The sequence below is a fragment of the Leptinotarsa decemlineata genome, unplaced genomic scaffold (genome assembly GCF_025532065.1).
Source record: "Leptinotarsa decemlineata unplaced genomic scaffold, Ldec_3_MD MMD2_tig00026314_RagTag_RagTag, whole genome shotgun sequence".
NCBI lineage: Eukaryota > Metazoa > Arthropoda > Insecta > Coleoptera > Chrysomelidae > Leptinotarsa > Leptinotarsa decemlineata.
Window position 1 is genome coordinate 15,555,568 of NW_027412684.1, and position 18,540 is coordinate 15,574,107.

Genomic DNA, 18,540 nt, shown 5'->3' on the forward strand with positions numbered 1-18,540 from the left:
TCATTTTGTGTGTGTAAGTGTTATCCAAAAGAAAGACGACAAAATTAACTAATTATTTCTGGGTGTTCGGCAATCACTTCATGATCGGCTGTTCAGTGTCCAAAAGAAAGTGATGATGAATTGAACTTTTTTACAAACGAACGGACCTTATGTCATATTTTGGCGGGAGTTATTTTTGAGGTTATATATTACTTTTAAAGTTACAAGTTAATCAAAAATGAAAATAAACAAGTAATGTAATTGAAATGATCGAGGACAATTTGCAATTACTAGATTCACCAGAGGAATTCGATTTTCCTTTCCCACCTTACGATATACAACAAAAGTTTATGCAAAACTTATATTTTGCATTAGAGAACAGAAAATTAGGAATATTCGAGAGTCCCACAGGCACCGTGAGTATGGTTTAGAATTACTGTTACAAACTAGGTTTTCTCTCATACACTTTAAGTAAAACAAATAAGAATAAGATCAATAGTTAACTATTTACAGGGCAAATCACTCAGTATAATTTGCGGAGCAATAAGATGGCTGAAAGACCACAATAAATTTGAACGTGAGTGCTTATTTCGAACAGTAGCAAACCTTGAAATTGAAAAACAAATAATTGCCTCAGAAACAACTGACTGGTTAGCATCTCAAGCTAAGGAAAGGGAAATAACAGACAAACTGCATTCATTGAAAATCAGACAGTCAAAAATATTGCAATATGATCAGAAGATTGAAAAACTGAAGAAGGTGAAAAAATCGAAGGATAACCAGAGGCGTAAGTACTTCAGTAAAAGTAAACCCAACAATGAAGACACAGAAAATCAACAAGATGAAAGAAAAGTGGAGGATGATGATATCTTACCAGAAGATCCAGATATGAATGAGGATGGTTATTCAACAGATGAAGATGAACAAGACTCCAAATATGAACCAGTTAAAGTAGGTAATTCTTTGTTTTCCTCACTCAGTTATATTTAGAGTACATTCACAATACGGTAAATCAAACAAGAGAAGAAACAAACCATTAATTTTTTTTCCAAGGAAAGACATTCTTTGTAAAAATGTTCACTTAATGTAAATCATCCTGTTTTGTAGCAAGCAAAAATGTTTATAAGGAATTATGTATATAGATGTACTGTATATAGTTTATACTGCTGAAAGAGGTTTGGGTTTCATTTTGTCTCATTTCAGATATTTATTGCTAGCAGAACACATTCACAGCTGTCCCAGTTCGTTGGAGAAATAAAAAAATCACCTTTCTGTAATGACATAAGAGTTATTTCTTTGGCTTCAAGACAAACGTATTGTGTTAATCCCAATGTGTCTAGACTGAAGAGTATGGCTTTAATTAACGAGAGGTAAGTTAAAATTTCTTCAAACATTTCAGTGATATATCTTTCTCAACTTGGATCCCTGGAGATGCCTGGATTTACAGAAAAAGAATCCTCAACCAAAGGTTGATCAAGACGGAAAGGTTGTCAAAAAGCAGAAAGGTTCATCTTGTTCATGTCCATTTTATAAATCAACAAAGATTGAGGAATTACAAGAGTATGCCCTCGTGGAGGTGCAAGACGTCGAAGACCTAGTTACGAGTGCCAAGGAAATGAATGCCTGTCCCTATTATGCCAGCAGAAAAGCAGCAGAAGATGCGGAAGTTGTTTTGATACCATATAACACCCTCCTTCATAAAGCAACCAGAGAAGCAAATGGGATTAAGTTGAAAAATAATATCGTCATCATAGATGAGGCCCACAATCTACTGGAGGCGTTGGCTCAAATGCACAATATTGATCTGAACTATAATCAGGTTTACCATGCATTGCATCAAATGAAATCTTACAAAAATAAGTTCAGTACTCGTTTTTCGGCCAAAAACTTGTTGATGATAAATCAGCTCATATTCGTTGTTAACCAGTTGTTGCAGTTGCTTGGTGAGTATTCTATTTAAAATTGAGTTATTTACTGTCATTAGATTTAAATTAAAATAGAAAACTCAGATTTTTCGAATACATAACATTTACCTTTGATTGGAAAATAGAATGAAATAATCATTTTCTAAATATATTTCAAAGTATTATATTTGAGAGATAGAGATAATAAATAATAGAAGCAATAATTTCAGAGAAAAGTTGCACAAACAACTCTACAGATATATTCACAGTTGAAAATTTTGTACTAACGGCCCATATAGATAATTATAACATGTTCAAGCTTGTAAAATTTAGCAGAGATTGCAGATTAGCTCAAAAGGTAGGGAAATAAAAATCAAACATCAAGTGTTTATCAATACTCTTTTCATACAGATTCGAAGCTATGCAATCAAATATCCTGTCGAAGAAACTAGTGAGACTCCAGCAAAAAAAGGAGTTAAAGAATTTCTAGCGAGCATTCAAAAGAGTAAAAATATCAAAACTGAAGCTGAAGAAAAGATTCAAGCTGAAGATCCCAAAAAAATTGTTGTTCCACCTGCTAGTAACCCCCTTTTAGCCATTCTATCTTTTCTAGAATCCTTAACGTACTCCTATGAAGATGGAAGAATCTTGTTGAAGAAAAATACGGACAAACTGCAATGTAAACTTCAATTTCTGCTATTGAACCCCTCTTCGAACTTTTGTGACATTGTCAAAGAAGCCAGATCAGTTATTGTGGCAGGTGGCACCATGAAACCAATTGGCGAGTTCAAAGATCGTCTCTTCATCAATGCTGGCGCAAGTCCGGAGAGGATAATGGATTTTGCTTGCGATCACATTGTACCTCCTGAAAATATTCTACCAATAATCATCACGAAAGGGTCCAGCAACGAAAGTCTGTTGTTTAATTTTGAAAATAGAATGGCTATGGTACTATATAGTATTTCTGTACTTGGAAGCAGTTATTATTGTTTGTATTTCAGGGAAACAATATCAAAAACACTATAAAACAAGCTTGCGAAAAGGTAAAAGGCGGCATTGTAGTATTTTTTCCGTCTTATAACTATGAGAATTGGGTGTGGCAGCAAGTTAAAGATATAAATTTTGGGAGAGCTGTGTTTCGAGAACCTCAAAACTCTAAATCTGTAGATTCTGTTCTGGAAAAGTATGCTGAAGTTATTAGGAAGCCTGGAAGCGCTGGAGCACTTCTCTTTAGTGTTGTAGGTAAAGTATTATATATGAGGTTTGTTCACAAAGTAAGATGAATTTTAATTTTTTAAAAAAAATATTTATTCATCAATATCCATTTTGTTCCCTTTAAGTCAGTCCCCCTCAGATATAATAAACTTGTGTCAGTGTTTTTTCCAATCCTCTAAGTAATTCTGGTATGCACTGTTCGAGGACATAGGTAATGTCTTCCAGCTCTCCCAACGATTTTGTTTTTATCTCCTCAATCGTCGCTTTTTCTCACATTTTTCAATATCATTCGCATATACTTTTATAACAAAACTAAATATTTCAGTCCTAGTATTCTCAATACTATTTGCATTTATCCTCTTAGATTTCAAAATAGATTTCTTAGATATATGTGATCTGTCTTTGACATAAAGTTTTTTTGTTTTTATTATTTTGGTATTGTTATAAATAACTACAAGATTATATTAATCAAAGCATACTTTGTAAGCTATAACACCAGATCTATTCTGATGACTGGCCAATTATATGTTTATAAATAAATAAATCTTTCTGTAATCAACCACTATTATATCATTAACGTTTTTACATGCTTTATATTAGCTTCACCTGTATGCATGTTTGTATGAATAGAATAGAATATTTATTTAACTATGTTATATAAAAAAGTACATTTATAACAAGTCAGATTAGATGTATGTTTGTTTGTAACTCTCAAGCTCGGGATCTGTATCGACTGAATTATCGGCATTATTGCTTGATCTATTCGCGGGCAGATGGCGCAGTACGTAACTATCAATTATTGCTTGAGCTATTCGCGGGCAGATGCCGCTATACGTAACGTCTTTGATAGTTTTTTCAAACTATATTTATTTGTTTTCAGGAGGAAAACTTAGTGAAGGGCTTAATTTCAGTGACGAGTTGGGAAGATGCGTCATTGTTGTTGGACTGCCTTATGCTAACATAATGGCTGCGGATTTGAAAGAGAAAATGAGATATCTGGACAAAACAGAGGTGATTTAATAATAATTCAAGTCCCACAATGATGATTGTGATTTTTCTTTAGGGTGCCGGCTCAGGTCAAAAGTATTATGAAAATCAGTGCATGAAAGCAGTCAATCAGTGTATCGGCAGAGCTGTCAGACACAAAAACGACTATGCCACAGTCCTGTTACTAGACGAGAGATATAACAGGGCATCCGTCAAGAATGCTTTACCAAATTGGATTAAAAAATCGTTGCAAGTCGGCGACTTCAATGAAGCCTTTGCTTCAGTAGATGAGGTACAGAAATTTACTGTAATTTTATTGAGGGCCTAATAAAAATCCTTGTTTTATTTCAGTTCTTCAGAAATAAGAAGAGTGACAGTTGATCTGACAAATGCTACTACACACTTATATAAACTTTTATATTTTTATAAGACTTTTAATAGACCATTTTTCATTTTGCTTTAGTTACAATTTCTATCCTTTTCCTTTTAGTGAAATGTTTGATTTTATCTTCCAAGCTGTCACAAGTATGCCTTTTCATTAGGGGAATGTATATTTTTGAACTTGGCTTCTGAAAAAGATTAGTGCTGAGACATTTCTCTTCCTTATTACAGTCTATGCTCAAAGTTTTCCTATCGGTTTCCAAGCTTGCGACCATGTCCTTAACCATTTCACTCCTAAAGAATAATTTCAATTAGAAAATATGAACTACTAACTATCCTAAAATATATACTTTATTGCGTGAAATGTCCAAATAGAATTCAACTTTTCTATAATCTGGTCTAGGACTTCCTTGTCATACTGCCAGTTGAGACCATCATACTCACAAAAATATAAGTTCAGAGGAATTTCACTTGCCATACTATATTCTGGTTTTCTGTAAACGAAAGAAATGTAAACAAAACAATGATCATTCTCATAGAAAAAAAGTTATTTCACAATAAATATTGTCACCTAGGATTTTTTTCTACATTGAGCAGCTCATCTATAACATCAGGTTCTTCTTTCCTTTGCCCGATTAAAAACAGTATTCCCATAATGCATCTGATCTGATGCCATAAAAATGCTTTTGCTTTGATATTTATCACATATATTGTATAATCTGGAATAACAAAAAATCATAGATGTTGGAGAATACTCATTTTCTTTTACCATTTTCCAAATCGTCTTTGCTTCTCTTTTCGATACTGATTTTCAAAATATTCCTAGTGAATTCTGTCACACCATTACCAACATCCATTTTACAAAGATTTCTAAAGTCATGGACTCCGAGTAGCTTTTCTGAGGCAACTTTCATTCTCTGAAATCAGATAAACCATTGTAAAAAAAGAAACGCTCAACAAAGGACAGATCGATGATTCTCATCAATCTGAAAGTACCAATAATTCCAGTTTTCATTCCTTACTTCAATATCCAAACTTCCCTTTGGAAAGTAATATTTATAGCTCCTGGTTTTACAGTCAAACCTAGCACTGAAGCTCTCATCAACTGGACTCCAGGCAATGCACTGTATACTGCTGGGTAAAACCTTATTCAGTATTTTGCAATAGTTTATTTCTTTCGTCAAGTCATCTGCACCTTTGGGAAGCGCACTTCTCACATCGATTGATATCACCTGACCAAACGAACTGACCCCTTTGTCAGTTCGACCACATCTGTGATAATTTGATGACTGACGATCTTTAATTAGCCTTGTTCGGAGAAGAGCCTCGAATAGGTAATGTTCTATGGTATCTGTGGTATCTTCCTGTACCACATATCCTTTGTGCTCCCAACCAAGGTAGTACAATTTGAGAGCAATATGTTTGACGGTACATCTGCAAAAGGGGTTTTGGATGTTATTTTATTCAAGTACACCACGGACGTATAGAAGAGAATTATATTTTAACATGTATTATGCATATAATTATACAGTGTGTGTCACATTGGGCTTCCATCGGAAGTTTGAGACGAAGGAGTGAAGTTATCAAAAAATGTTTTTTATAAAGGTTTCATGTATTGGGCTTCTATAAATATTGTTCTAAAGAGTGTCCTGGAGAGACATGGTGTATCAAAGTTAGGTATTAAACAAAATGCGATGTATTGTCTTCTATTTTCAGATTTTGTTAGTAAAGTCTTTTGAAAATATATATTAAGCGGTCCAGAAATTATGTTAAAAATAACATCAAAAAGTTCACTTATTCCACTGTTTATATTTTCAATGAAAACTCATTTGGAAGTTTGTTTTGTTAAGAAAATGTTTTCAAAATGTAGTTTTTCATTATTGAATAATTATTTGACCACAGCTTTTTTTCCAATAGTTCATGTATTTGAAATACAGCCCATATAACTCTGAAAAATTACATCTGGGCACACAAAGGAAAAACTTCATTACTCACTGGAAACTCACTGGACATCTGAACATAATATGGCTGTATAATGAAAAATCTAGCTGTCTGTATACAGTGCACAAAGGGACAAGGATCGTTCGTCATGTTTATTGTGAGGCACCGCGTTTTCCAAAGACATGGAAAAGGAGAATTCTGAGGGTTCTCAAGTAGCCAAAAAAATTAGTTCGATTTGAACCTTTGAGAATCAGAAGGTTGGAAACTCTGAACATTAAAAATTAAAGAAACAAGACATTTTTTTATGAAAGAAAAACTTACTTGGAAAAGTTGAATGGTTTAAGATTATTTTGTTGGCGTTGCTCCTTACTAAGGGATGATTTCGCTATTATATTTTTCAACTGTTGATTATGAGCCGTTATGGATTTCATTTTCTCGATCAACTCCTGAAATTTAAACATTGAAGAAAATTTATATGAACTTTTCGTTACAAAAAAAATTACAACCTCCTTGGTATACTTTTCAAAATCTTCGTTTTCATTGAGTTTATTGGGTTTTTTAACACATACTTTGTTGTCCATTTTTTAATTACTATTTGTTATTATTTTTCAACCAATTTAACGTATATAACCTTACTTTTATGGGACATCGGCCAGTGTTGCCGTTTCGATATTTCCTCTTCTTCTTGTCGGTTTAATGGCCTCAGCATCTAAGGCTATCCGGCCAGTTGGTAACGTCCGTTGTTGTTAAATCCAAATGTGGCCACACTTAAGTGGACCTGGGGCGGGCCCATCCACAATTGGGTTGAAATTACTATCCCTTAAAAGTCCGATGACCAGACTGAAATTACCCGCTGTTGCATTCTTTTGGATAACAGGAGTATTTTCATTTTCACTGAGACCTAATCTGAATTCTGTGAATACAACTAGAGCTGAAGAAAAATCATTTACATTAGTAAAGAAAACGATATCTAGTCGATCGTGAATTGATCTCGATAAGTTACATGGCTGCTGGGACTGTAGTTCACTTTACTGAACCGCAACCCGTATTTCGTTATGCAATAGTTCAGTTAGAAGTTCAGCTAAGAAGTGGTGTTTCTGAGAAATACAAACGAACGATGCTGATTTTTTTTCATATGTGATTTTCTGTAGATTCAGTTTCTGACAGCTGTCAACATGTGATCCTAACCTAAATTCAAATTTGTTTTGTGTAATATTTGTTGATTCTTAGTTTATTGTATAATGTTGTTTTTGTAGTTTTTAAACCACCATGACAAAAAGAGTTTCCAATTCCATAGAGAAGAACACCAAGAAGCAGAAATTGGATGATGATATTGATGCCTTGTGGGGCGATGATTTCGATGATAGTATCTTGGAGGATTGTATTAACCGGGCCACCCAAGTCCTGAATGAAGTGAGTTCACCACTTTACAATGTATTCCACATGTAAATTGTTATAATTTGTAACTCTGATCGGAAGAAACTTGTGAGAGTTGGAGTACCTCAGGGATCAATCTCGGGATCCTTAATGTTTACACTCTTTGTGTGACATTAATAACATCTTATATATGCAGATTGAGTGGTGTATATTTTTTTCAATCAGACAATTGAAAAATATGTATTGACAATTGTATATTTTGGGCTTGTGTAATCAATAATACTTTCTCAATGCTTATTTTTCTAGTGGTCATCTACATATCTGAGCAATGTGTTCATTCTTGAAAAAAAAAACAGTTTGCCCCAGTTTCCCACAGTGGGTAGTAAAATTGAAAAGTGCTAGAGCTCCACCCGCTTTTGAGAAAGTAGGGTATGCTTTTTGAAAACTCTACAGATCACTATAAGTACTATAAGTATAGGTTTCTAATTATCAATGAGGCGGCTATTATTTTTTTAAAGATAGGACAGAAATTTTAGACGGATAAATTCATTAAGTAGTCCTTTTTATATTTGTACAGAAGTTTGCAGTGATAAATAAATTATTGTTGACTCTGATCTTTAACTTATATTTCTAGGATAAAGACAATTTGAATGCCAGTATACTACCGAGTTATAATGCTTTCAAAGAACCAGGCAAAATTTGTTCTTCCACTCAGTTCGAAATGAGCATACGACCTGGAACAAGCAAGACGAATTTGAACAAAGAAAATGTAATCAATTATGAAAAAGAAATCCAAAGGCTTCAACAGCAATGCGAGGAGAAAGCTGGGGAGATATCTATCTTGAGGAATCAACTTTCTGAGACTAAAATGCATATCAATATTGAACAGCAGAAGTCTCAGGGTGAATGGAAAAATAAATTGGGTATCAAGGAAAAGCAAATTCAGTCTATGAAAAGTGAACTGGAGTTTAAAGTAAGTCATTTTGAATAAACACATGAATAAACTCATTTATTTTTTGATTATTTATTTATTGGTATAAACGGTATATATGTATTTTGTATTTTATTTAACTGGTTGCTTAATGCATAAAGCACATTATACTCCTGATCATTTATTGTTATTATTATTATTGCAGAATCTTGAGATAGCGAATTTGAAGCAGAGTCAGAAAGTGGTGGATTTTTCCAAGTTTTCTCTCAATGCCTCAATGAACAGTTCAAAGATGGGAACAAGTAAACAAATTATAAAGCAGACAGTAGTAAAAACTGTCACAGAACAGTCCAGAGCAGCAAAAGACAAACTCCACATAATCGCAGATCCAGGTTAACAATCTTAAACCTTTTTTTCGAAACATTATTGATAATTAAAGTTTTTTAGTGTATCCTTTGAAGAGACTGGTATCGAAAATGACATTGAATAACCCAAAAATTGAGAAGCACATCATTGAAAACAAACTGACACATTCATCCAAGAATGCTATTCCCTACCTCAAAAATCAGACTGTATCTACCAGTGTAGTGGTTGAGGAAAGTCATGTGGATATGGATAACGTTATTCCTGTAATGGTTGAGTTGGCAGAGTGCACCAAAGAAGAGTTGAATATGAGGGAAAACATCACGAATATCAATAAGGTGTGATAGCTTCCAAAATAGTTTATATTTCATTTAAGAGAGATTTGTTTGTGAATTGAATGTTTTTTGTCTTTCTATGCCATATTTATAAAAAAAATATGGAAAACTCACAAAGAAAGGAAAGTAGTTAAGTCGAAAATAAACCCTCAACAAAGATGTTTAGATCATGCAGAAAAGTTTCTTTCAGATACAAATTGAAAGAAAAAACCCATTTGAAACAGCCACTTCAAAACTATAAACATTGAATTACACGAAAATGACATTTTCCTTTTCAGTTTGTTTGAACTCCAAAAATACTCAAAATAGTTCGTGGGACAAACAGGATGTTACTTGAAAAGTAGGTTGTTAGAACATGTAAGACACCAAAAATCGAACAGTCTAGGTCCTTTTATTATCAACATTTTGAATTTATCAATATTTTAGATCGTGGAAGGTTAAAAATATCAAGGAACATGATTTGCCTTTTATTGATTTAGATTACCAACAGGTAATTCTCTTTTGTGGGGCTATCCTTTGTACTTTTGACTTCACCTTAGCTACCCAGCTCCATTACAATACTGTTTTTTTAATGTTTCCCACGTGATGTTTTTGATAACATGGGCAGTGAAATTATTATCATAATCATTGTATCTCAGGTAGTCTGCATAAGCCTGCAGTTGCTCACAGATTTGGAAGACTTATTGGAACGAATCAAAAATAATTTGGGTACCGAGGACATTTTAGAAGCTGACTCTATTTATTTGAAGAAGAATTTCTTGGACAAGTCATGTAAAAGGTGAATTAATAATAATTTTTTTTTAAAGTTTGAACTAGTTTTTTTGTTTTTGACAGAGATGAAATGGGTATGAAATCCGGACTGGTCGTAAGCTTTCTTGCCGAGTTGTTTCCATATTGCGAGTATCTGAGTAGGTATATCCTTGGAGAAAAATTAATCAATTTATCGGAACAAGACTCGATTGTGAAACAGTTGCCGTACATGTTATCAAAAAGGTTTCATACTGGGCTTCATTTTTTGAATAAACTCATCAACATCGCCAAAATTATTGGTGAGATTGTAGGTATCTGCACAGAAGTATTACGAAACTCCTAATTCTGTATATTTTTAGAGAAAAGCAGAGGCAATGTCGACGTTCCTAAGATCATCACTGACAGTATTCACTAACATTTGTAAATTGAAGAAATATGAATGTGTGTAAGTTGAAGAGGAAAGTGATTTAAACGTTTATTAGCTGATTTTCTTTTCAGCCCCGAGTTGGTCTGTTCCTTCACTAGAGAGCTGATATTTCTTAGGCCTCCTCCACAGATTATTCTTGATATAACATATTTGTTCAAGGAGGCATCTCAGTGTACGTCTTTTATCGAATTCCTATTGAACAAAGCGAAAAGTTGTTCCACTACCAAAAAAGGAGTTGTTTATTTCAATAATGGTGAGTTGAGTAATATAGCAATTGTGACTTTGAACCAGATAAATAGAGTTCAAGAAAGGTTTGTAAATCAAATAATAACAGATTTGTACAAAAAGCAGATAGTAGAAATATAGCAGTCTAGGATAAATAAACATGTTATGTATGGAAAGCTTTTTTTATTAATGTCACAAAAGCTTTTGCTCATAAACCTACATATGATTTTTATCATAAATTCGTTACAAGTGGCATTATTGCACCTCTCACTTACATAATTAATTTTCACTTCAACAGGGTATATTTTTAATCTTTCACATAACTCACAGATTCGTCAGTTTCGTGTACTGAACATAATAAAGAAATATTTTCTTATGAAACTGTTGAAAAATGTCTATAAATTAATATCATATATAATACAGAATATACATAAACTTATCGTTTTTCTCAAGAATCATACAATATTAATAGTAGGGAGAAAAAAAAAACAACTAAGAACATAACTAAGATCGAGCAGAGCTACAAAAAAAGATAAATCAGCATACACATAAATGCACTCATCAGAGAATATATCTATACAAACATTAGATATTTTTTCAAATTAATTTAGAATTTTTGTTTTGTTAAATTTATTTTCAGATGCCTGTCGCTTCTATATCTTCGGCCTTATGTTTGACAGGTGTATATACAAGTTAGATAGTATCCCACTAGATGTCAGTTTGAATTTGCTGTGCTTTATGTACAACACCTACAAGTCTTCTTTTTTTGTACATCACCAGAATGTGAAAGAGTGAGACAAATTATTGGTTTATATTTTCATAGTGCTGTTACGTTTATATTTTCAGGTGTGAATGCCTTCCTCAGTTGTACAAATTAGAAGTAGAAATTTTATACCGAGCTTTAGAACGACATAAAGAATTCAAGAATGGGCAAAGTACAAGTGAGTGAATATTGAAGTTATTTGTGTGCGTTCTATTTTTCTGTAGAAAGTAATGGGGATGTTTTCCTCAATTTCAAATTATATGCCACTAGAACCATCATGTATCAAGTATACCTCTGAATTGGTTTCAAATTTTTTATAGATTAAAAAATATGAGAGATATCCCCTGAATTATGCATAGAACCATTTTCAATTTAATTGCTTGAGGATACTTCAGCATTGTAATTTAAATAAAAACTTGTTATTTGTGTACTTATGACGTTAGGTTTTTTGTTACACAACTTTTGTATTTTTCAGATGAATGGGATACATTTTTCAAAAATAAAATAACGGTAAAGATGCTGAGTTTGATGGCATTCCATTCTTATGAATTGGCTGAAAAATATATAACAGTCTATTCTCAGTTCAAAGAAATTGAAAGGCACCTACAGGAGGAAGAATGTAAGTAAAAACAAGAAAATGTACTTGGGCCTTTTCAATATAAATTAATTTTTAGCACTGGATTTAGATAGGCTAAATATCAACGAGGATATGCCAGAAATCGATAGCAAGAAGTTCGAGAACATTAATTTCGAATGAAGATTAGACGGTGCTTCTCAACGGTTTTATTGTGTAGCCTGTGATCAAGTTATTATATTAAGAGAAAATATTTTTGTATTTTCAGTATATAGTGTGTTTAATTGTTATTGATTGTTTGTAAGTGTACATATTTGGTTAAATAGTACAGCGTTTCTTATTGCACTTCATCTGATATCTGAAATGACATTTTTTCTAACCCTCTCTACTATTATTGCTGGCAAGTTCAGTATTACAAATCATTGAGAAAAGATTTGAATATCCAGTGCTTTTATTGAACATTTTCATCCTGCATCCTCCATTCCTCCCCTATTACTAGAGTGGAAACAATCCCAAACACAATAAATTTATGATTTAACACCATAGGTGTTATCAGTGGTGCTAGGCTGAACCACAAATGCGTTGCTGGACCCAACTGACGGTCCTTAAAAGACAAGCCTAAGTGAGTAAGGTCGACGGCGCCATCTATGAGATCGGCAGAGAACTCAACATCGAATTTTGAAGATAAAGGAGGCTCTTGCCAATGCTGTCGGTTTCAAAGCGCCATACTTTGACGACGTCTTTCTTTTACTGCAAGGTAACTAGTTGGAAGCATTTGAGCAACACCTTAGTCTTTTGCTTCATTCATAGTCAATTTAAAAAACAGACCTACAGCATACAGGACCTATGAAAATGATCAGTCTGATGGACAACGTTGACTTATGGGACAATTTGTATCGCGATCTATGGGATGCAATTTTTCTCGTTGGGAAACTTTTGTCTCGAGGTTATGGACTGTAATTGCAGAAAACATGTTGAATAAAGATTGATATAGATGTTTGTTTTCCAAAATTACTTTCAACTGGTGGGTGATAAAAGGTATGAAGAATTCATTGCCATATTCTGAAAACAAATATAAATGCCAATTTAGAAGTCTTCTGCAACTCGAGACAGCTTATGGGGGTGGTGAAGAATCTTCAACTTCTGAAATCGTAAATGATAAATGAAACCTTGAGCAAATATGACCAATTCAAAAAAAGAACAGAGTAGAGTAGAGTACTTTATTTGACCATTTTACATACTATAATACTTTTATGGCAAGTCACAAATACAGAAATCCTTGTTTGGAGTTAACAAAGATAAATTCATCTAAAAAATAATAAAAGTGGATTAATTCTAAACATAAAGATAAGAGTGTAGGTTAATTGAAAGCACAATTATAAAATCAACTAAATGGTGATTTAATGAGGTCTTTGACAAGTTAAAGACTCTGCCGTGTCAATATATAACTCAAAATTATAGAAACAGTGTTGCAGAAGAAACTTTATAATAGTATCAGGTCGTTTCAGTCGTTTTGTCCATTTCAAAATCATATGTTTTTGTAGCTCCATATCACTGTGTCATGATATGTACTAATTAATAATCATTCCACAAGAAGGACTGAACAGACCTCATAAAATCTATATACGCTCCAGCTATTACCTAAAAAGTTTTGTACTGCTTGAATTTTTAAAGCTAGGCTGCACATTGTGTTACCCAATCGTTTTTTCCACAGTATTGTTGATTTTGAAAAATATACAATTATATGTTGCTTCTGAAGGAAAGTAAAGGTTATTATTATTTTGTTGGTATTTGATAAACAAACAGATTGTTTGAGAATTTTATTTATCATTCAACTGATATAAATACATTCAAATTCATAACAATATATGAAACTGTTCACAGTTTTTTGTCCAGTTTATTTATCAGACTTTCTATCATGTTAGCGTCCACCAAACCAATGAACTTATCAACTACCAGTCCGTCTCGCACAGCAATCACTGCCGGTACAGCTTTCACTTCGAAAGTATGCACCAGTTCTGCATTATGTTCTACATCCACTATGGCTAGATCGATATTGTCCTTAGGTTCGATAAGTTCTTTCATTTTTGGGGTTAGGATGTGACAAGGTTCGCACCATTCAGCGTGGAAATTAACAATGACTGGGTTGTCGGAGTGCATCACTTTCGAGAGGAATTCATCATTGTTTTTGATGTTGATAATTCTGCTCAACACGTTGCTTGAAGTGAATGTCCTTGAATGACAATATAACAGACGCGCTATTCTATTCATTCTCAGTCTTCGTAATAAAAACTTTTAATGGGCTTTGGCCGTACTGGCTCTATGCAGTGGAACACAAAGAAACAAATAAAGCCAACAAAACAGCTGAGTAATAAGATGGAAAGGAGGAGATTTTTGTATATTATACAGTAGTCTTTTTCCTGAAATATAAAGAAGTATAATTATGATCATTATTATTTGATCGGTGCACTCACAACAACATCAAACTCTTCGATGGGGGTGCCCTTATCTGTAGGTATTATCAGCAGGATTATAGTTATTGCAGTAGCTGATCCCAAGGTAATCCAAGATATATTGCTTTGGAGTTTTACACCAATGACAAAAATTGCGAGGGTAATTATCCACAGTATAATCAAAACAAAGAGACCAATTCCTACATTACCAATTGTAGTCATAGCTGAAATTGAAGTATGTAATTTTGAAGTTTGAAAGACGTAACCAACGGACTCACCATTCTGTTATACATAATTCAAAAATTAAGTCTCAAATAAATCCCATAAAACCAACACAATGAAGACGAATGTGATAATTATACAAAATAACAAAAAACCCTAATATATGCAACCTGGCACTCATCATCGAAATATTATAAACTGCGTTGCCTAAACGCAACCCTGTATTTGACCCGAAATCACAGAGTAGAGCATATTATTCGAAGATTTTTGAAAATATGATCTCTATCTTCAGCTCCAGAGGAATAGATCACAATAAAAAGGCTGATTTTATAGGAAGAACACCTATCGTCAAAATAATTTGACAACCCAAATTATTTCTTCGTTGATTAACAACCATCATCGGTAATTGATCCTATTAATAATATTTGTTAACTTGAACGTGGCTTGACGTTAGTGTAACTCGAACTCAATTAACATCAACTTTCGAAAATACTTTTTCAGAAGACTGATGTTTTTTTGATGAAGACTTTTTTGTCTTTCAAATTCAACCAAATTCGCGAACTTTCAAAACATCTTGATTATGGAGTAATCAATGAAGTTATTCGATTCCATCACCTGAGTCACTCTTGTTAAAAGAATTAATGTAATGACAGCACTCTGCCACCAAATACCTATCATTCCGTGATTGTGGTCAGGACTAGTTACAAACGAACAAACGTATTCTGCATCACCCCGCACTGGCATTAATTTCAGTTATTTTTAACTCTATCTGATGAATGGCTTTAGGTATTGGAGTATTTTTGGAAAGGGACCGCAAAAATTTTTCCTTCAGTTTTTACATTAAGGATATTTGACATTTGTATATAGAAAACATTTTTTATCGGTACCCAGCCTTGATGTACATAGTTACAGCGAATTTACTGATGTAGGTAGATATGTTTTTAGACTGCATGAGATTATAAAATTAATTTGTGAATACAAATTTGATTTTTCTACGTACGTTTCATTTATTCTGATATTCTCTCTGAAAATCGATTCTAAGCTCAACAAGGTGTTGGCTATGATTTACCTATTTTCGATTATTGATAGGGTGGGTTCTTTTTGTGTGACAGATTTTTTCGTTTGTGAAAATTATTGAAAATGTGGAGTTTAATATGATTATGGGAAAAAGCTGCGTGTCTTCAACGATGGTCATATATAATAGAAATGTAGTTATGATTATAATTCATTGAATGCGCCAAAGTAAAGTTTTACAAATGTCATATTTCACAGTTAAACTCGAATCAAACTAACCAAAATTTGAAGCTATATCTCAACCGGGTATTCACATTCAAATTTCTGGAATAATAAATTTTCGTAATAGTAGAAAACGAACGTGGGTATTACGGAATATACAGTGCGGACGCAAATATCCCCCCCTTCTCGTCCTACCTACTCGTGGTTTTGTCACACTGGTTAATCTCCCGGTTTCGACAAATAAAGTTTTCGTTAAAAAACAGACATTAATCGATACCATTTTGTGGCTTGGTGGTATTACTACAACTCACGCCAGTTTAGTTCAGTAAATGTTCGAGATGTTCACTATTTTGTTCCTGATAATAATGCAGTTTGTCCACAAATTTATTTTTTACATTATGAAATGTTTCTGGACAATTTCGTTGAAAGTATGTACTTTTTTCTATTCACGAGTTCTGAAAAGATGAAATGAGCTGTGGTTTTGTATCGCATACTTCAAGGACTAATTTGCGAATAGTTTCGTTTTCGAAAACAGAAACAAAAAACTTGTTTAAGTTTCGGAAACAAACTCGAAACACGAATTCCACCAAACAGACAACTAGTCTGAGTCGCATGTTTTGTTGTGTTGTGTTAAAAATTATTATTAATTAAAAATGAAAAATAAAAATTAAAAGATTCCAAACCAAGTTATGTCACGACGTTTCGATTCTTAGTATCCACAATCGTCTTCGGGTGATCTTTCCGCCTGCGTACGAGATATTTCGTTCCAAAATGAGTAGATGACAATTATCCAAACTCAGGTATCCATGGTCCATTATAATGACCCGCCGCATTATCTGATATGATTATCTTAGATTTTTGTGGGGATTAAAGAAATCTAAAGTTTACGTTACACCACCGCAGTCAATTCCAGAGTTCATGGATAGAATAACAAGTGCCTCTAACGTATACGTGTACTACTATATGTATACTAATATAAATGTGTAAGTTTATGAGGATGGATGTATGTATGTATTTTTGTGGCTCTTCCACGCCTAAACGACTGAACGGATTTAAATGAAACTTTACATAAAGCAGCTTATACATCATAATAACATATAGGCTACAATTTACGAAAATTTTGTGTAATTTTGGTCATAATTTAATGATAAGTATTAAGTTATTCGAAAAAATTCTTGTTCCCTGAGAGCTATTTTGACGTGCGCTGCCTATACCGTTGGAGTTAGATACATGTGGTAGCCGCTATATGCAAAATACTGAGCCATTAATACAATTAAATGTGATACTTTTTTTACAATGCACATTCAAGAATATCTGCCAAATTATTATAAAAATTGATACAGCTATCGTTTTAAGTTTTTAATATAGATAAACTTTGTCTTTTACACTAAGTTATTTGGACGAATCGTTTAAAAGTTATCGCGATAGGATTAACTTGACGTAACGCTGTAAGATATGCATCGCGTCTACTGTAAGGCGACGGGGAACGATACGCGGGGGTCTAAGCAATGAAGCGTCACCACTGAGAACGCGATCCGAACGCAGGCAGACGTGTGGGACGTCGTTGACACTTGTGTAAGTTTTGCGAATTTCTGTATAGGTAAGATAATTCAATTCTCGAAGCTATTCATTACTTGGTACAGTTGGCATATTTTTTTTAGTTAATATATTTTTAAAGTGAAAATATAAATTAGTAGCTGTTGCCTGCTCTTATATTAACGTACAGCCGAAGCTATTGAAACTAGAATCTTGAAATATGCAGGTAGGTTCTTTGTATAGCGTAAACTAGCATCAAGAAAGGGAATAAGGAATTTCCACACCCAGGGGAGAAAAACAGGGGTTCAAAGACAGTTTTTAAGTTGGAAACGTGAAGTTTTGGGTTGATATAAAAATATTGTAACTCTTTGTTCAAAATGGTATGTCACGTGACAAACCAAATTCTACGCGGGCGAAGCCGCGGACAACAACTGGTGTTATATAAAAAGGCATTGGAAATAGAATAGAGTAAATACCCACAGAGCAATTTTGATTTTTTTGGAATTTGAAGTAGCTATAACCTAAAAATGGGTGAATACTAATTTAGATGATCTGATTCAATGACATCTCTCATTTTTTTGGTCTCTTAGTAAGGCCGCAATATTTTACTATCTATATCTACATCTACATCTACGTCTATACGTCTACGCCTAGGTGTACGTCTATATCTATATCTTCATCTATATATATATCTATATCTATATCTACATCTACATCTATATCTATATCTATATCTATATCTACATCTATTACTATATATATATATATATATATATATATATATATATATATATATATATATATATATATATATATATATATATCTATATTTTAATATTAATGTAAGTCACAAAAAGGATTTGAAGCTTTATAACTTCTATTTAATTATCTGCGAGCGCTTTAGACAGCTGGTCGTACTGTTATTTACCGCACAACCTAGA

At 33.2% G+C, this 18,540-nt stretch overlaps 4 protein-coding genes across 7 annotated transcripts; 2 read left to right on the plus strand and 2 right to left on the minus strand.

Annotated features, from left to right (window-relative positions):
* The first annotated feature begins 133 nt into the window (after positions 1–133).
* LOC111502438 (ATP-dependent DNA helicase DDX11) lies at positions 134–4,542 on the plus strand. 3 transcript variants are annotated; one of them, XM_023156522.2, is made up of 11 exons: positions 135–395; positions 493–556; positions 617–930; positions 1,183–1,349; positions 1,411–1,922; positions 2,114–2,241; positions 2,295–2,831; positions 2,885–3,125; positions 3,979–4,109; positions 4,162–4,377; positions 4,437–4,542. In XM_023156522.2, the coding sequence occupies exons 1-11, from the start codon at positions 246–248 to the stop codon at positions 4,464–4,466; spliced, it is 2,490 nt and encodes an 829-aa protein (XP_023012290.1). In that variant the 5' UTR covers positions 135–245; the 3' UTR covers positions 4,467–4,542. The 3 variants fall into 3 exon arrangements, with proteins under 3 accessions (XP_023012291.2, XP_023012290.1, XP_023012289.2); XM_023156521.2 differs by having other exon boundaries at positions 493–930; XM_023156523.2 differs by lacking the exon at positions 4,437–4,542 and having other exon boundaries at positions 134–395; positions 493–930; positions 2,885–3,121; positions 4,162–4,300.
* Positions 4,489–7,073, minus strand: LOC111502439 (tRNA pseudouridine(38/39) synthase). Its single transcript, XM_023156525.2, has 7 exons — positions 6,914–7,073; positions 6,729–6,853; positions 5,489–5,900; positions 5,236–5,383; positions 5,038–5,185; positions 4,817–4,960; positions 4,489–4,760 (listed from the first exon to the last, which is right to left on the minus strand). The coding sequence occupies exons 1-7, from the start codon at positions 6,986–6,988 to the stop codon at positions 4,535–4,537; spliced, it is 1,278 nt and encodes a 425-aa protein (XP_023012293.2). The 5' UTR covers positions 6,989–7,073; the 3' UTR covers positions 4,489–4,534.
* Positions 7,074–7,559: 486 nt separating this feature from the next.
* LOC111502441 (uncharacterized) lies at positions 7,560–12,502 on the plus strand. Of its 2 annotated transcripts, none has more exons than XM_023156527.2 (12): positions 7,560–7,820; positions 8,419–8,757; positions 8,921–9,107; positions 9,163–9,416; positions 10,052–10,191; positions 10,248–10,470; positions 10,523–10,608; positions 10,662–10,843; positions 11,456–11,606; positions 11,662–11,756; positions 12,054–12,197; positions 12,253–12,502. In XM_023156527.2, exons 1-12 carry the CDS (start codon positions 7,677–7,679, stop codon positions 12,333–12,335), a joined length of 2,028 nt encoding a protein of 675 aa, XP_023012295.2. In that variant the 5' UTR covers positions 7,560–7,676; the 3' UTR covers positions 12,336–12,502. The 2 variants fall into 2 exon arrangements, with proteins under 2 accessions (XP_023012295.2, XP_023012294.2); XM_023156526.2 differs by having other exon boundaries at positions 10,523–10,604; positions 10,646–10,843.
* A 1,457-nt stretch (positions 12,503–13,959) lies between these two features.
* Positions 13,960–14,566, minus strand: LOC111502442 (thioredoxin, mitochondrial). The gene has a single exon (XM_023156528.2). The coding sequence runs from the start codon at positions 14,421–14,423 to the stop codon at positions 14,031–14,033; it is 393 nt and encodes a 130-aa protein (XP_023012296.1). The 5' UTR covers positions 14,424–14,566; the 3' UTR covers positions 13,960–14,030.
* Between the last annotated feature and the right edge of the window lie 3,974 nt (positions 14,567–18,540).

Coding starts and splice junctions, on each gene's coding strand:
- LOC111502438 (XM_023156521.2), top strand. CDS start 246: ATGATCGAGGACAATTTGCAATTACTAGATTCACCAGAGGAATTCGAT. Junction 931..1,182: donor CCAAATATGAACCAGTTAAA/GTAGGTAATTCT, acceptor GTCTCATTTCAG/ATATTTATTGCTAGCAGAAC. Junction 1,923..2,113: donor CCAGTTGTTGCAGTTGCTTG/GTGAGTATTCTA, acceptor CAATAATTTCAG/AGAAAAGTTGCACAAACAAC.
- LOC111502439 (XM_023156525.2), bottom strand. CDS start 6,988: ATGGACAACAAAGTATGTGTTAAAAAACCCAATAAACTCAATGAAAAC. Junction 5,384..5,488: donor AGGGAAGTTTGGATATTGAA/GTAAGGAATGAA, acceptor ATCTGATTTCAG/AGAATGAAAGTTGCCTCAGA. Junction 4,961..5,037: donor AATGTAGAAAAAAATCCTAG/GTGACAATATTT, acceptor TTTCGTTTACAG/AAAACCAGAATATAGTATGG.
- LOC111502441 (XM_023156526.2), top strand. CDS start 7,677: ATGACAAAAAGAGTTTCCAATTCCATAGAGAAGAACACCAAGAAGCAG. Junction 9,108..9,162: donor CCACATAATCGCAGATCCAG/GTTAACAATCTT, acceptor AAAGTTTTTTAG/TGTATCCTTTGAAGAGACTG. Junction 10,471..10,522: donor CCAAAATTATTGGTGAGATT/GTAGGTATCTGC, acceptor GTATATTTTTAG/AGAAAAGCAGAGGCAATGTC.
- LOC111502442 (XM_023156528.2), bottom strand. CDS start 14,423: ATGAATAGAATAGCGCGTCTGTTATATTGTCATTCAAGGACATTCACT.